Source organism: Limulus polyphemus, unplaced genomic scaffold, assembly GCF_000517525.1.
Source record: "Limulus polyphemus unplaced genomic scaffold, Limulus_polyphemus-2.1.2 Scaffold6716, whole genome shotgun sequence".
Classification (NCBI taxonomy): Eukaryota; Metazoa; Arthropoda; class Merostomata; order Xiphosura; family Limulidae; genus Limulus; species Limulus polyphemus.
The window spans coordinates 14,227-31,710 of NW_013672326.1; the positions used below are offsets into that span (position 1 = coordinate 14,227).

At 34.0% G+C, this 17,484-nt stretch overlaps 1 protein-coding gene across 1 annotated transcript in view; it reads right to left on the bottom strand.

Moving 5' to 3' along the window:
- The window catches only part of LOC106474013 (solute carrier family 22 member 5-like), a 25,638-nt gene extending 9,889 nt beyond the window's left edge, over positions 1-15,749 (bottom strand). The window contains exons 1-5 of the mRNA XM_013934699.2: positions 15,597-15,749; positions 10,649-10,817; positions 8,025-8,151; positions 3,424-3,530; positions 1,591-1,805 (exon numbers count right to left, since the gene is read on the bottom strand). Of these exons, the coding sequence (XP_013790153.2) occupies positions 1,591-1,805; positions 3,424-3,530; positions 8,025-8,151; positions 10,649-10,817; positions 15,597-15,687 (709 nt within the window). The 5' untranslated portion in view covers positions 15,688-15,749. The remainder of the gene's footprint in view (positions 1-1,590; positions 1,806-3,423; positions 3,531-8,024; positions 8,152-10,648; positions 10,818-15,596) is intronic.
- Positions 15,750-17,484: the final 1,735 nt, after the last annotated feature.

The following is a 17,484-nucleotide window of genomic DNA, read 5'->3' on the forward strand; positions in this document are numbered from 1 at the left end:
TTTTACTCGCCAGGCTTATATATTAAAAAGAGGGCGTCTCGAATGCACTCGGGCCTTTATGATCTTTCTAGAAACTCCAGCGCGCATGCCCCCCCCCCCAGCTTCCAGTGGCACAGCGGTATGTCTACGGACTTACAACGCTAGAAACCGGGTTTCGATATCCGTGGTGGGCAGAGCACAGACAGTCCTTGTGTAGCTTTGTGCATAATTATAAACAAACAAACAAACGCATGCTACCAGCGTCGCGTGACTTCCGCTGTCGTAACAATATACATTACACGAAAAAATTCTACGGAGACTTCACATTTTTTGGTAAGTTTCAATTAACATTTAATTTAGAATATAGCATTATAGCCCTATTTATTTATAGATGCATAACTATACATCTTCTGATACATCATATATTTAACTTCACACACAAAAGGAATGTATCCAGAATTAGAATGTCGTGTGTGGAAAAGGTAACAGTAGGCCTAGCCTATAAAATAAAATTATGCCATCTGTCATAAAAGAGTAAGGCTTACATTATAAGAGTAAGGCTTATTGTGTAAAATAATATTAAAGTCAAGCCAGCGAATATATTATATTCTACTTTTTATATCGAAGTGCTTCTATACTTGGACTTGGATTTTTTTCTTTTGATACATTATAAAGTACAATATTGCATTTTGTTTGTAGGATATTTTATACATCAATGTCACAATGTGAATATGGTATCAGATTCATAAAACTACATTAAACTAGAAGCGTTACCCGGCGTTGCCGGGTTTTAGAAAGAACAGACAAGAAAACCAACCTACTTTCTTTGTTTCCCGTTACCATACGTGTATCAGATAAACTTACTATTTTCCATAAGAAACTATTTATCCTTGCCAGTGATGAAAAACAAAAAACATCATTCATAAGGAAGCCCTGATTTAAAACAGGTTCGTAGTTTATTTTCGAAAATCAAATTTAAGGTTTTTTTTCTTTCATAAAATTCACAAAATATGTTTACCTATCGAACTATGGTACGGGGAAACAGATAAAGTAGGGTTTATCAAAAACCAGGACAACACCGGAATATTGCTAATTTAAGTATAATTAGGATCTCAATATAAAAAATATAAGAAAAGCTGTTAAGAGAAAGGTGCAAAGGTTTGAAGTATTTTTGTCTCCTTTTCATAATTAGTTCGTCCTAAATAATTGTGTACTAGTAGCTTAAACTTGCATTATTATTAAAAATGTCTTATCCTTTTATACAACACTAAACTTTAAACAAATTGATGTTAATTTTTTTGAGAAAACTTACGTTATGTAAATTTTAGGTCTAAATATGATTAGTTACTGTTAAATCGTTCCTTTGTTTAGTAATTGTGCTAATATTAAAATAAGCTAATACTTGGAATTATAAAAACTGTTTTCTCATACCACAATTTCATTAGGAACTTTCTTTTAAAATATTCTGAACCACCCAGTAATTAGATTAAGTAAATTCAACAGTTTAAGAAAAATTGTAAATAATAAAACATTATAAGTTTCACTTCCTAGAAATTTGAAAGTTTTTCACATAAATGAAAGAAACATTAATGTGAAGATAACAATACTTACCAGTGGAAAAACCACCTGATATCAAGATACTGAAGCCAGCCATAGACATGAAGATGACGTTAGTCCATCGGCGCCCTAATTTTTCCATTAGAAACAAAGATAAGAAAATTCCTGGTACATCAACAAGTCCGAGAAAGAAAAAGTTGAGAAATTCATTTCCGTAGAGGTTTGTAGCGTTGATCACCAAAGAATAAAAACCTATGACGCAGGAAATCCTATAATATAGATATGAACATTATGTTATATGAGAAATGAGCTTTAAAGGATGATCTATAAGGACAATACTTTTTACATTCACAGTACATATATCACTAAGTAAATATTGATTATATAATGTAATAAAACAAAGTAAAGGATGATCTATAAGGACAATACTTTTTACATTCACAGTACATATATCACTAAGTAAATATTGATTATATAATGTAATAAAACAAAGTAAGGATGATCTATAAGGACAATACTTTTTACATTCACAGTACATATATCACTAAGTAAATATTGATTATATAATGTAACAAAACAAAGTATAAATTGGTTGAATACCTTCAACTTCAATATTAAACTCAACAGTTTTACTTCCTTTTTAGAAATAACATATGAGAGACAGTTTTTACGTCCTTACATAATTTATACTAATATAGTAATACGACTCTTATGACCTTACTAAATGTAATTTATACAATCGGTTCTCTCACTTAGTTGATAATTGTTTGATGATGTTATTCGAGTTTAAGTACCCTTGACAGAGTTGAGACACATCATTAATGGCTTGCTCAGTTTGATTACAGCTTTCATGGCAGTGCTTTATTTATTCTAGTATAACAATGTAAGAAACAAGGCTCTTTGACAATGCTTTTTATATTAAAGTTTTTCTTCATTACCCATTCAAGCCGTCTCCAGCCATTATTAGTCTCAAAGTGGGTTCCTCGTCATCGAATTTGAATCCCACTATTCGTTGGTAAAAGAGTAGCCCAAGAGTTGGCGGTGGGTGGTGATGACTAGCTGCCCTCCCTATAGTCTAACACTGCTAAAATTAGGGACGGTTAGCGCAGATAACCCTCTGTAGCTTTGCGCGAAATGAAAACAAACAAACAAACAAATCTTACTTAATTTGAAACTGGTCGACAAGATGAAAGGGAGCTAGTCATCACCACCCATCATCATCTCTTGTCTGACCCTCTAATGTGATTTGACTACAAAGTATCGAGACCAGTGGCAGCTTGTTATTGTTTTATTATGTTACAGAACCAGAACGATAAACACGTAGATCAACAATGCTGCATCACCACCCATCATCATCTCTTGTCTGACCCTCTAATGTGATTTGACTACAAAGTATCAAGACCAGTGGCAGCTTGTTATTGTTTTATTATGTTACAGAACCTGAACGATAAACACGTAGATCAACAATGCTGCACGTTAGCCAGTTGGCCACGCTCAGTTCTACTGGTCATACTTGATAAAAAGTAATTATTATGTAACAACAAGACGTCCGTGTTACAGATAAATTATACACTAGCAGGTAAGCAATATATTTAAACTATTACTAAACTTATACTAAAACAACTGACATCTCAGGCATAAAGCAGAATATTTAAAAAATAGAAAATATATATTATAAAAAATATAAATATTTCGTTTCTGTATTATTATTGATTACTTATAATTGTGCTAAATTTCACACTAAATATGATAAAATCAGAGTTATTAGCTTAAAGGGGTATCAGCAACTTTTTATGTTTAATATTAATGACATTAATGATTGTTTTCTTTTGAACAATAATTTTTATTTGTTATTTTAGATAAGAAGATCTAAGATTATTTTCCTACCATGAAAGTGTTACAATCAGGAAGTGCTTCCTTAAAGTGCTGTAGTGGAATAAATCCTTCAAGTTGTATGTTGTTTCTTCTTCTTCCTTTATGTTTTTTTGAAATTTCTTTTGAGAGAAACAATTAAAAATTAACCTGTGTATCATTGTTAAACTTCATTGCTTACATTTATCACCTTATCGTTCTCTTGTAATTATTAGTCCAATATTTATAATTCTCTATTTTATTCTTACAAGAACTGCTAATTCGCCAATTCAAAATCTGTGATACAGATATTTCATTACGCTGTAATCTACAAATTGTAAAAGCCAACAAAGTCAGTCGTTTAATTAGCCATAATAATATTGTTCTTTGACTTTTAATGTTCAATAATATATATATATAAGCCAATTTCATTCGTACCTATCAGTTGTGACTGTTATTATTCTTAAAATTTTGATGCGATTCCAGTACTTGATTACAGGACTACCTCAAGGAAGGTTTTTACCTGTACAGCTTACCTTTTTTTGAGATCTAAACATCTACTTACCCGTTTGTCTTCCGTGGCGAATCTAGAAGGAGAGTAGATGAACTTGGTGGTAGAGTGGTGCCTGAGTCGTGTACTTTGGTCTTTAGAAACAAAACTTTGGCCTTGTACTCCTTACACAGTAATGGCCAATCATAGGGTCAATTGTGGCCAGAGTCAACCAAGTGCCAGTATCAAACGTCCACGATGAATGTTGCTGATTTATGTCTAGTATTGATCTTTGGGTGCATTTCGCTTGAAATCATACACTGTACTCCATGGTGGGTGGGGAGAGTGGACACCGAATTCTCTTTTCCTTGTGAATAATTTATCAAAGCATCTTACCATCCTTTTTAGTCTATGGTCATTACTGTGATAAAGATCGTCATGTGTGTCAGTTGGATCCATGTTGTTATCATGCCCTAAATGGATCGAGGAGATATAAGTACAGTAGATAAGATAAACAATAACATTTTCAATTCAAAAGCGAGGAAGATGGTAACACTTCTTCTGCAACAGTTACACTACTGTACTTTGTGTCACTGCTGCAGAAGGAGTACAGACAGGCCTTTCTATCCGACGTACAGGATTTTTCCCATTCTATGTTAAGGATCACTTCACCTCTACGTACAAAATACAGAACAAAAACAGGCTGTGTGATGAATGGATTCATGGAGGAATATCCTTGCTATTTGTGCAACATACTGACTCCATAATAATATCTATTACTACACCTTTTTAGGCCACTGCCATCTGAATTGGCCATAATAACATTATGCTCTCTATACCTCTTCTTTGGAATAAGAAATTGATCAGGCAGACCTTATTAAATAATTTAATAGCTGCCATTTCCAATGATAATTCTGGGAGACTTTTGCTGGACACAATCTACTCTGGGATGGTTGAGGTATTACTGAGATGAGTCGATCTGTAGAGTGTATGCTCTCAAATAACAACTTTCTCTCCTCAGTATTGGAAAATATATATATTTTAATGGCTTAGGTCAGACATTTACTGCTGTCAACCTGTCCACTGGTTTGTCCTCCCTCAATCAGGGAAGTCTTTCTCAAAAATGAGCATCTTCTTTCTATATTTCTATACCTTGAGAAGACTTATGACATCACATGGAGTTTCCGTATATTACAGTAGGTTGCATATCCATTTATCCATTTTTATCTATGTGGTGTAACAGAGAGGTTATTTAAGATTTGTATGAGATCACCAATATCCTAATCGTTCTTACAGGAGCTTGCAGTGCCTGGGGAATATCTAAATGTCATATTTTTTAGCATTAATATTAATTCTTTCATTGAACAGCTTTTCTCGTAGATTTTCAAACTGTCCCTATGTCAATGAGTTTCAAAATCTCTGTTGGTTAGGGAATATTAAACACATTATAGCGACTTCAAACTGCTCTCCATAAATTGTGTGAAAGACCACTTAAACTTGTTTCAAATTTTCATAATATAAAATCGTTTGAATGCTTAGCCGCTGTCAACAGGGATTATGTCTTGATCCCGAGCTCCATCTAATCACTATGGTGGCTGAGACAAAGGTCTTGGATCTCTCTTCAATGAAACACTTGCTCTTAATATAATATTCTCAATATAAAACTGGTTAATGTTAACTATACAAGGACACTTAATATCCATAAAACTCTCTTTTACACATCTTTGGGGGAGAGAGTAGATACTTGTTGTATACACCTGTCATGCCCTACTAAATCTAAGATGGACTCTAAGTCTTTGGTTAACCTTGCCTATGGAATCTGTGTAGAAGATGTTGGACCCTATACATCATTAAGGACTTTGGTTCTACACGGAGGCATTCAACACTTCTTGTGCACAATTTTTTTATGAGCCTCAAGTTCACCTCCTCTTTCACAACTTACATTACGGCAGGCAACAAAGCTCTTGTCCCTACCACAACATCCGATCAGAAAGGGTGTCTTCATATATCGGTGGTCTATACTTTTTTGGAAATTGATAGTCTACTATTTCTACTTTTGTCCTTCAGGTCCAGACAAAATGAACAAAATTAGGTTTAACAGAAAACGTCGTTGCAGAATTTGATTATCAGCCCATACTACCCCCACTGTGATCTTTCATTTAGTCCACCTGAAGAAATAGGATCCTCCTGTTTAAAACTAAACTTTTCTTTAACAAACTTTTTTGGGGTCATTTTTATAGTACAATATTACAAATGACTTAAAATCAGGAATCTTTGTGGCTTCTGCCATAGTTTAATACAGCTCTGTGTAGTTAAAGATTCTCTTTACAAATTCTGTGTTTACTGCTGGTTTCTATGCAATCTCATTTACTGTAAATTACATAGACACTAACTGGTTCACGTAGCTATTTGAAGGCCATAAAACTGCTTAACATCAGTTCTCACTCAGTGCCCTTGAATATTTAAAAATGAATGCCATATTTTTCATTCTCATCTGTCCTGATACATATTTTCTGGTTCCCTGGCCACGTTGGTATCCAAGAGAAATCTTGTTAACACAACAGCCAAATTCACTTCCAATGGTGATATCACAATATTGTCTGTTCTTTGTTTTGACTTGAGTCATCAAGGTAAAACTTTATGTGAATTGGAAGATGATTTGAAGTGATCAATAACCCAACAAGATTTTCCAGATAACGTCTACCATTACTATTTGGTCATATACATAGTTTATGTAGCAATTAGAGGGAGGAAGTTGTCCTTTAAAGGTTCCTTGTTGATATCAATAGTTCTCCTTTTAAGGCCTCATTTTGGCAACAATTTTCTAAAACGTTATTTGTCTTACAAGGGAGTAATCTGTCAATGCATCTTTTTGTTGTACAATGGAGTAATCCGTCAACGATTAAGCTTTGTGACACTCGGATCACAATTGCCTTAATTTTCCTTTCATACTGTCATTTTGACACTAAACAATGATACCATTTGATACTAATATTTTCACTTGTGGTGCCCATTTGACTTTGAACAGTGTCATAGGCAACGATGATACTGTCCAGTTGCGCTTGGGTCTTTGGTCTTTTATATTATGCTTAATAATTGTTGATCCTTTTTTAAACGTAGAAAAACCTAAAAAGAAATCCTTATATATTTATTTTTATTGTGTATGTGTGTGTGTGTTATTTTTATATGTACCTTTTTAATCAGTTTTTGAAGAAAAAATATAAAACTCATTATAACAGCACAACGTTGTGTTGCAGATGGCTTGAGGCCTTGCATCATTAGACTACCAAACAACAACAATGTGAAAACGTCGGGAATAATCATTCGTTCAAAATACATTATTAAATTTTAGTAGTAGGCTTATAAAAGTACAATAAAGAACTTGGAAAAATCAGTCGGTATTGTTTGGGGTTTTCTCTCAAGACCCAGTTTCAATTTGCACGCATCTAACATAGTTTTTCTTCAGTACTTTAACACTGTTGTAATACCACTGAATTCGTAAAATTATCTTGTAGCCATTCATTTTGATAGTGAGATAATTTATTTCTATATCTTTGATGAGTGTGTGCTGTACGATTTGTTTGAGGCTACCTTAAAATATCCGCATTCTACTTAGAGTTCAAAGGCCCCCCATGATACAAAAAGGTCCAATGTACAGATCAAGCTCCTCCATGATCCCCAATTACTTCTACGTCTATCCCAAGGGTACCTGAGCACGTGTGCCACGTTTGATCCTCCTAGTTTGTGAATATGGGTATGAACATAGTTTCAAACACGTTACTCCAGGGACCCCGAGGGAAAACAAAAATCCTACACACCAACATGCCTGAGTGGCCATCTGGGTGCATTTCTGCCCCACCCCGCCCTTTTTTGTCTATTGTTATGGAGGCTACACCATATTTATAAGGACAATTCTATGCCACCTCAAGTGCACCTGCCAAGTGTGGTCCTGCTAGCTCAAAACTGTGGATGGTGTTCACAGAGAAACAAATACACAACACGAATCAACACAGGATTCAATCAGTTAATTTAATTTTTATGACAAATATACAATTAAAATTATAATTCTATTGTACTAGGAATCTGCACTATAAGCACAAGGAAAAAAATAGAATGTATTAAAAACTTAAACCGAAAACAAAACTACCTTCAGTTTCGTCATGAGGTCAGTAGGCACAGGGTATCCATTTGTCTTAGCAATTCTAGTTAGAATTACAGTTGCTTCTTCATAACGTCCAACGGACACCAACCAGCGAGGAGATTCAGGCAAAAACCTATAGATAAGAGTATTTTACAATGCTAACTAGTGAAGGAGTTTTTCAAAAGTGAGTTTGTTAATGTCCTAACAAAATTGTTAAATGACAAGAAATGATAGATTCTTTCTTATACTATCACATGACGTTATTATCTAAGTTTTAGAACTGTTGATACACCTTTAATTTCTAGCTTTCCTCCCCACTTTACAATATTTCAGTGTTCTGAGAAAATAAGAGCTAAAAGAACATTTCTTTGACTTAATCGCTACCCCAAGTGGCACAGCGGCAAGTTCGTAGGTTTATAATGGTAAACACTGGGTATCAATACTCGTGGTGTAAACACAGTTAGCCCGTCGTGTAGCGTTATGCTTAACTATGAACAAACAAACAGAGAAAGCTTACCACTTCTTAAACATGTGATATACTACACAGAAGTACCATAACTCCTCATGGATGATCTTGTAAATATCCCACATTAGCTAACCCAAGGTTCATTATAGATCAAAAGATGACAAGTAGGACTATCTACTTTCAGAAGAAATGGTCAAAGATTTGTTTCTGGTTCCTTGTATGAAAGAGGTGTTATGCTTTTATTGCACAAAATCTTTCAGAGACAAAAAGTCACTATTCAACAAAACTGCAGACCCTGCATTTGTATCCTTAGGGTTTAGAAATTGGAAACAAAAAAGCCATAGAGAGGTTTGCAAGACATGCTGATTGTCAATTACATAATGTAGCGGTGACATGTCATGTTCAGGAAGCAAGACCAGTACATAGCTAGCTATCTAGTACTTTGGTGCCACAACAAATAGAGGCAAAATCTTGCCTGTTAAAAAATGCAAGCACAATGCAGTTTTTTGCATGGCAAGAGTTATCTTTTAGAAGCCATGAGGAAAAGGAGTGTAATGTAAGCCAGCTGCTGAAGTTGAGGTGAGAGGATGATTCCAAACTCTTTATGTGGCTAACACATGATCAGGATTATACCTACCCGAAAATTCAAAATGAGATCCTGTATTTAATGGGCAACTCCATTGTGAGAGATATTGCAAAACAAATCAGTTCTCTGCTACTGCTTCAATATTCAATGATAACTGATGAAACACAAGACATGTCTGACACTAATCAAGAGTAAATTTGTCTCCACTACGTGGATCAGAATCTGATGCCACGTGAAGAACTTGTAGATCTGCATGAAATGTCTTCAGCAACAGGAGATAGAATATCCAAGCTTACCATTGATGTTTTACTGCATCTCAATATATCATTTTATGGTGTTCGTGGGTAAACATACAATGGTGCACATATGTTGCTCTGGTGCACAGGATTTTCTTAGGAAAGAACAGCTACCACCTTTTCATGTACATTGTGGTCTTCATTGTATAAATCTCATTACTCATTCTTGAGATTGCCATACTGTGCAAATTAAGGTCACAACATTAATATTTATATAAGTTGTAGGCAATAAAGAATTAGTACATAGAAATGTCACCCATTGCAACAGCCAAGATATTTACCATAATAAAAAGGTACAGATAACATATTAGACTTATTTTACACAATGCTTATTTCTATTGAAAGACTAACAGTAACACAGTAACGGTTCTGCTTTTTTAAGCATCGTAATTGGATAATATTTTCAACTATACTTTATTCTGTATCAACCATTAAGTCAGCAAATTGATGTTTTTGTTTTATTCTAGTTATCCTAAGTATTACCGATGTAAGTGTTATTAGGGTTTTATAAGTTGTATTGATACCTAACTATTCAACTAGTCCTTTGAAAGTTTAAAAATATTGTAATGTTTATATTACTGCTATTGAGTGAATGGGAAAACATTATCACAGAAAATAACTTCTTTATTTCTTTTATTTAGAGAATATTCTATATTAATATATCTTTATTTAGAGAATATTCTATATTAATATATCTTTATTTAGAGAATATTCTATATTAATATTTCTTTATTTAGAGAATATTCTATATTAATATATCTTTATTTAGAGAATATTCTATATTAATATTTCTTTATTTAGAGAATATTCTATATTAATATTTCTTTATTTAGAGAATATTCTATATTAATATATCTTTATTTAGAGAATATTCTATATTAATATGTCTTTATTTAGAGAATATTCTATATTATTATATCTTTATTTATAAAAATTTCTTGTAATAAAATGTTCTTCATGTGCATTATGCTGAATATTTCGCTTATTGTAATAATTTTGTCTTATACACTGAGAATATAAGGCTCGAAATGTTAGACTTTACGAGAAGTTTTGTTTTGTTTAAAATTATTTATCAAACGGACTTTTGAGTATGTTTCCCCACAACTTTGTATATATAAAATAAGTTATGAAAAATTTACAAGTTATTCAGATCAAGTAAGCTATGAAAGAAATATAATATTTATAAAATGATGATAGCAATGACTATTTTACAGTTATGATAGCAACCCTAAATGAACAATATATATATATATAATAAGTACAGTCATCATTACTACACTACCTCCAGGAGGCTAGAAAAGGAATACAGCAGCACGTGGTTATCAGGCCAAGTATTCTCCAGTCTCTACACAAATAAGCAAGAAGAGGGAGAATACACATTCCTATACTCCATGAGATACAGTTGACTCCCACAATCTTGGTACGCGTCTTCTTTGCAACCATCTCAACCACTAAGATAGAAAAAAACATAATTATATATATACAGAGAGAGATAGATAGATATATACACATATATATATATATAGATATATAATTATGTTCGTCTGTTTGTCGTTTATCTAACTATTTCTAGGTCTCTGGGCCAACCTCAACCAAACTTTGTGGGATGATAGGGTAGAACAAGCGACATGTTAATGGGTGGTTCGCAACCCCGCTCCACCTCCATTATTGCAGTTAATGAGCATTTATTATCAATGACGTAACTTAAAGTTAACTATATTCATAGATGGCGCCACGTCCTTAGACCACAATAAAAAGTTAATTAAATTTTGCTATACCACAACTTACACGCAGTGTGTGTGTGGGTGGGGGAGAGGGCAGTCAAACGTCTTACATATCTCAGAGAGTGTACTAGCACTCTGTATGAAGGAATGCAATGAAAAATTATGAAGTTTCTACTCCAACAACCACCATAAGACTGATATGAAAAGCAGTTTCCTGAGTTATACTCACTTCCTATTTGACTCGTGACGTTTCGACTTTGGCCTGTAAGACACTTCTTTTGCCAATGACTGTCAATTAATTAACAACTTGAAACACTGTGGAAGGACATTAAGAGCTGGGTGTTGAAAGCAAGTAACAGAAAGCACCCCTATCACCATCACTTATGCTGCTACATTTTCATACAAAGTCACCTTGACCATCACACAGTGCATAACATGTTCTAAGTATACATACACTGTGAGTTCTTAAAGCTTAAATAGAATCTTGGGTGAGGTAATAATGAATACTGTAGTAATATGTTATGTAATAAATAAATTGTGTGAAAGTTAGAATTTTTGTGTTTTTTATCGTAGCATCTACCCTCACATTTTTTTAAAGTTCATAACCTGGACAAAGGACGGGTACCTCAGCTTGTAGTCTATAACACTCTAATCACACTACCACTACTATGATCTATAATACTTCAATCACACTACCACTACTATGGTCTATAATACTTCAATCACACTACCACTACTATGGTGTATAATACTTCAACCACACTACCACTACTATGGTCTATAATACTTCAATCACACTACCACTACTATGGTCTATAATACTCAATCACACTACCACTACTATGGTCTATAATACTTCAACCACACTACCACTACTATGATCTATAATACTTCAATCACACTACCACTACTATGGTCTATAATACTCCAATCACACTACCACTACTATGGTCTATAATACTTCAATCACACTACCACTACTATGGTCTATAACACTCAGTCACACTACCACTATTATGGTCTATAATACTTGAACCACACTACCACTACTATGGTCTATAACACTTCAACCACACTACCACTACTATGGTCTATAACACTTCAACCACACTACCACTTCTATGACCTATAATACTTCAACCACACTACCACTACTGTGGTCTATAATACTTCAACCACACTACCACTACTATGGTCTATAACACTTCAACCACACTACCACCACTATGACCTATAATACTTCAACCACACTACCACTACTATGGTCTATAATACTTCAACCACACTACCACTATTATGGTCTAAACACTTCAAACACACTACCACTACTATGGTCTATAACACTTCAACCACACTACCACTACTATGGTCTATAATACTTCAAACACACTACCACTACTATGGTCTATAACACTTCAACCACACTACCACTACTATGTTTATTTTACCCAAGTAGGCTTGATAAGCGAAGCTTGTCATCTGCAACGAATATGGCGGACATATTGTGAGTTAAGTATTATTTTTACCCCGAAAAACTCCAAGGGATCGAATAACGAATGTAGCGTTTAATATACAGTAAATCTAATGCTATTGTCTGATGTCGAAATAATTCAGGAAATTATAAATTTTGAACAAACTACATTCTATCAAAAGTCTTGTGCAGTAACATTAGTTTCAACATTTTCATTGGTCTTCTTTAGTCTGGCTTCTACTGATGGAAGAGCTTAGTCCATTGGTAGCAACGGTAACATTTAGAGTTTCTGGCTCTAAAATTCGTGGTTCGATTCTTCTGGTAAACAGAGTGAAGGCAATGTGTAGCTTTTCGTTATAAGAGACTTTATAAGTTTCGAACATTCATATCATATGGTTAAGTTTTTGTCTTGTTGTATTTTTTTGCTCTCTGAACAAAACCTAATGCATCTATTCCTGTACCCCTGTGGATCAGCGATAACTCTACGGAATTACAACGTTAAAACCCGGGTTTCGGTGAATATAGCGGATAGCCTTTTGTGGCTTTGCTCGGGAAAAAACCAACCAAACACACAAGCATTTATCCGTCGGATATGAATAGCACATAACTTTACATTTTAATAACTCGGCAATTTTGTTTTCGTTTTCCGGACTTCTAAAGGTTTATATTTTTGTTTCATTCTTACTCACATCGTCTGACAAGTCAGTAGTAAGTCTTCGCACTTACAACACTAAAATCTAAGTTCAGTTACTCGCGATGTACACAGCGCTAAAAAAAAAGCTTTTTCACAATAGCCAAAGACATAGAAATGTGATAATCAAAATATTAACAGCTTTAAAAGGACTGAGTTTAGAGATTAAAAGTGTTTTGAACAGTCCTGTTACTGAAAGTCAAAATCATATATTTCGTTACCAATATTTCTCACTATTTTTTCATGATAAACTAGGTAAATAAAATTCATTTATTATAAGCACAAATAAACTTACCTTTTAAGGTTTTTCATTTTTTAATATTACTGATGATTTAATTGATTCTCTTCTTAAATAATATCATCTCAATAAATTTACATTTCAGGTCCAATCAATACTAACTTCATGAAACGTTATGTTAAATACTTTGGATATCCAGTGTATCTTATTGGTTACACTTGGAAACTGAACCCTTGCTTTGTCTTTTATACGTATGTGATTGGCTAAATTTATTATGTAAGTTTTCTCATTGAGAAATCACAAAATATAAATATTTTAAGAACTTTTAGTTGCATTTTGTTAAGCTACCATGGGTATCCAAACCTGTTTTTTTTATGTTATAAGCTTTCAGATTTACAGTTGAGTCACTGTGGGGTGTTATATTAACCGTCTGTATAAAGTTTTTAAAATCGGGTTTTGTTTTGCCGATTAACTTCCAACGTCACGCTGAAAGTTTGTTTGTTTGTTGAATTGCTACACGAGGACTATCTGCACTAGCAGTCCATAACGTGGAAATGATTGATAAGAGGAAAGGCAACTGGTCAATACCACCCACCGCCAATTACTTGGCTATATTAATCGACGAGTGGGATTGAACGTCACATTATCACGCCCCCACAGCTGAAAGAGCGAGCATGTTCGATGATTGGATTCAAACTTGTGACCCACACCACCAGCTCATGCTAGATCCCAAGCTGAGAAAGTTCACTAAAATAAATTATAAAATAACTTATATAGATTACATGAGGAATTGTAGTTTTTTTCCAGTTTATAAACTCGCCCAACCTCGAATTATGTCTGTTCAAGTGCTAATTGTTGTTATCTGGTAACTCCGCGATAACTATAGGGGCTTATAACGCTAAAATTTGGATTCAATGCCCACATTCAACACGTCGCAGATATCTAACTTTATAGATTTGCACTTAAAACAAACAAGCTAACAATTGTTATATGTTTTATGTGTGTGTACGTTTACAGAAAAAAAAAACATCTATTTGCGTGGTCTACCCAATGAACAGATTTTCATTTATGGTCAAACAATTATATAGTACGTGATTTAAGATTCTACTAATACATTTAAGTGACTTATCAAAGTGGCTTAGCAAAACTACTGCAGCATTACCTTGCATAAAGTAATTTCCCATTTAGTGGCACCACTATGTTATGAAGTTAGGTGGAAGAAAGATCGGTCGTAGATGAGTGAAGTGTGAAAACAGATGGGTTTTGGTCTCTGAGGAATTAGGGGATTGCAGTGCTGTAATTCGCTAGAAATTTGATAGGAATGAACGGTACATGGATTGAAAGATCCCCTGTGATTACGAAACATTATAGTACCATATATGGAAAATAGGCATAAAATCAAAAATAAAAGGACCTATTAGCTGTGAGTTTGAGAAAGCAATATAAAAGAGAGGAGTTCAACGAAAGAAAAGAAAAATGGCCTGGAGATGTGAGAGAAAACGAATAAACCAAGAGAAGGAGAGTGAAAAAAAAATATACTGCCAGCAAGAAACAAAACCTGCTCCTAAATATATGTGTTATTGGTTGCCAGTAATAAACAGCAGCTTGTTGCGTTTACACTGGTAGGAATCAATTCCTGATAGGAATAAATACAACCTATTATAAAGTTGATGGACATAAGAAGGGAAAGCGAAGTTCAAGAATATCACAATTGCAAGACATTATAAGCCCATATCTTACTGTTTTCTTTATAATTTAATATGCAATATATTTATAAAAATACATTTGTTAGTTCCGTTTTTACTGGCTGTTATACAATGTCTGATGGAAAACAACTTAAATGTAAAATTATCTAAAAAATTAAAGCAATATAAGTTTATTCAATTTCCATTACAGTGAAACATATGAGAGTGAAAAATATATTAAGCACTTGCAAACTGTCCCAAATTGCCGGAGGTGGGCCGTACCCTATAAGTAGTCAATGGATTAAAGTCATAGATAACAGTTGGTGAATAACTCAGATAGTCCACTATCAGTGTTAAATCAGTAATTGTCTTGATATATATCTCAGAAATAAAGTTCACGTGTTTAAAAAGTATAACTTACATATAATAGTTGGTGATTGGTACAATGTTGGATATAATGTACCGTGTATCAGTCGAAACACAGCAAACACTGTAAAACTGGGTACAACCATTGAAATCACTCCGGACACCAACGTCACGATGGTACAGATGAAGAAAGTCAGCTTCCTTCCTATCCTATGAAACAAGAACTAATTACACAACAAACTAACCAGGCTAGCCTATGATTTTATCTACAACTGATATAATACTATCCTTAACTTGGAGTTATCTAACAGGACGATTTCCTTCCTAACGTTGTGAAATGTTATAATCACGAGAAATACGAATCTTGGACTTCACATAAAAAATTACCCAGAAGCCCTAATTACATATCAACAAGCATTTGACTAACGTTACTAGTTAGGATGCGACATGAACAGTGGAAGTGGTGGAAAGGAGGATTACGTCATCATCACGTAATAGCATGTTGTTAGGAGAGGGATATCATCACATGATTACGTCATCATCACTTAATAGCGTGTTATTAGGAGAGGGATAACATCACATGATTACGTCATCATCACGTAATAGCATGTTATTAGGAGAGGGATAACATCGCATGGTTACGTCATCATCACGTAATAGCATGTTGTTAGGAGAGGTTTAACATCACATGGTTACGTCATCAACACCAGAGGACGCGTTGCTAGGAGAGAGAGTTTGACTTACTTTCTATGATCATATTAACTCGAATCACTTTGGGGAACGTCCCTTATGTTTAGTTTATGGTGATTTATTCTACATGACTAATAACATGCTAGAACCAGTATATAGTGCAGGTATTATTACATTGGGCTGTAGGTATACTGAAAAATAAGCATCATGTTTTTCGTTCAGGTAATGGAGATGACGAGGGGTATTCATTTGAAAAACATTACTTTGATTAAATAATTGAAACTTAGAGAAACAATAATCTATGTTTACACATATCGCTTCTACTCATGAAAAACTTTCTTCCTTTTAATATCTGCATTAATCTGTTCTTACAGGTTTACTATGAATGATTAGCTATAAATCTGAATAGTTAATTTAAGATCACGATCTTTGTCTAATATATGAAGTTGTGTGAATACATATTTCAGTATGTGTGACAACAGTCTTATTTGGATTTGTGATTTTTACTTACATACATTGATATCTGAAAATTGAAATTCACCTAAATGAAATTAGAATCACACTGGTTTCTTAGTGCTAGTTAAAGTTCTCCATAATCCCACGAAGTAGTGTTAGACTATAAGGTATCATTAGAAAACAAAACACGCATGTGTTTCTTAAAATTGGACGTTGAAAACACTTCATGAGCATGAGAATCCAAATGGATACAGTATATTAATTATACAAGCGAAGCTGTGAATCCAATGAAGTAGCATGCAAAGATGAAATATTTTGTTAATATGTTAAAAAATACATAAAAACAATAAGTAAAATACCTCTCTTTAAGAAGAGATGAAAACTATAACGTTGATAATGTAATTATCTGATATCACCTAGCAACATATCCCCAGCAAGGCGCTCTCTGGTGATGATGACGTAATCTCTCACCATTTATCCAACTCAAGTTCTATCCTAACTACTTACGTTTGGATGCTACAACACAGGAAATCCGACAAATTACAAAATGTTCACTTCGATTCTACTTGACAAAGTTACTTTACCCATGGTACTAGAAGACAGTGGGAAAATAACAAATATATTGTTACGACAGCGGAAGTCACGCGACGCTGGGAGCATGCGCGCTGGAGTTTCTAGAAGGAACATTATTTTTCCTGGCAACTCTAGTTTGTTCGAGGCGCCCTCTTTTTTCTAGTATATAAGCCTGGCAAAGAAAGCCAGCGAGATTGACAGATAGATTGAAGAGATACAGATAA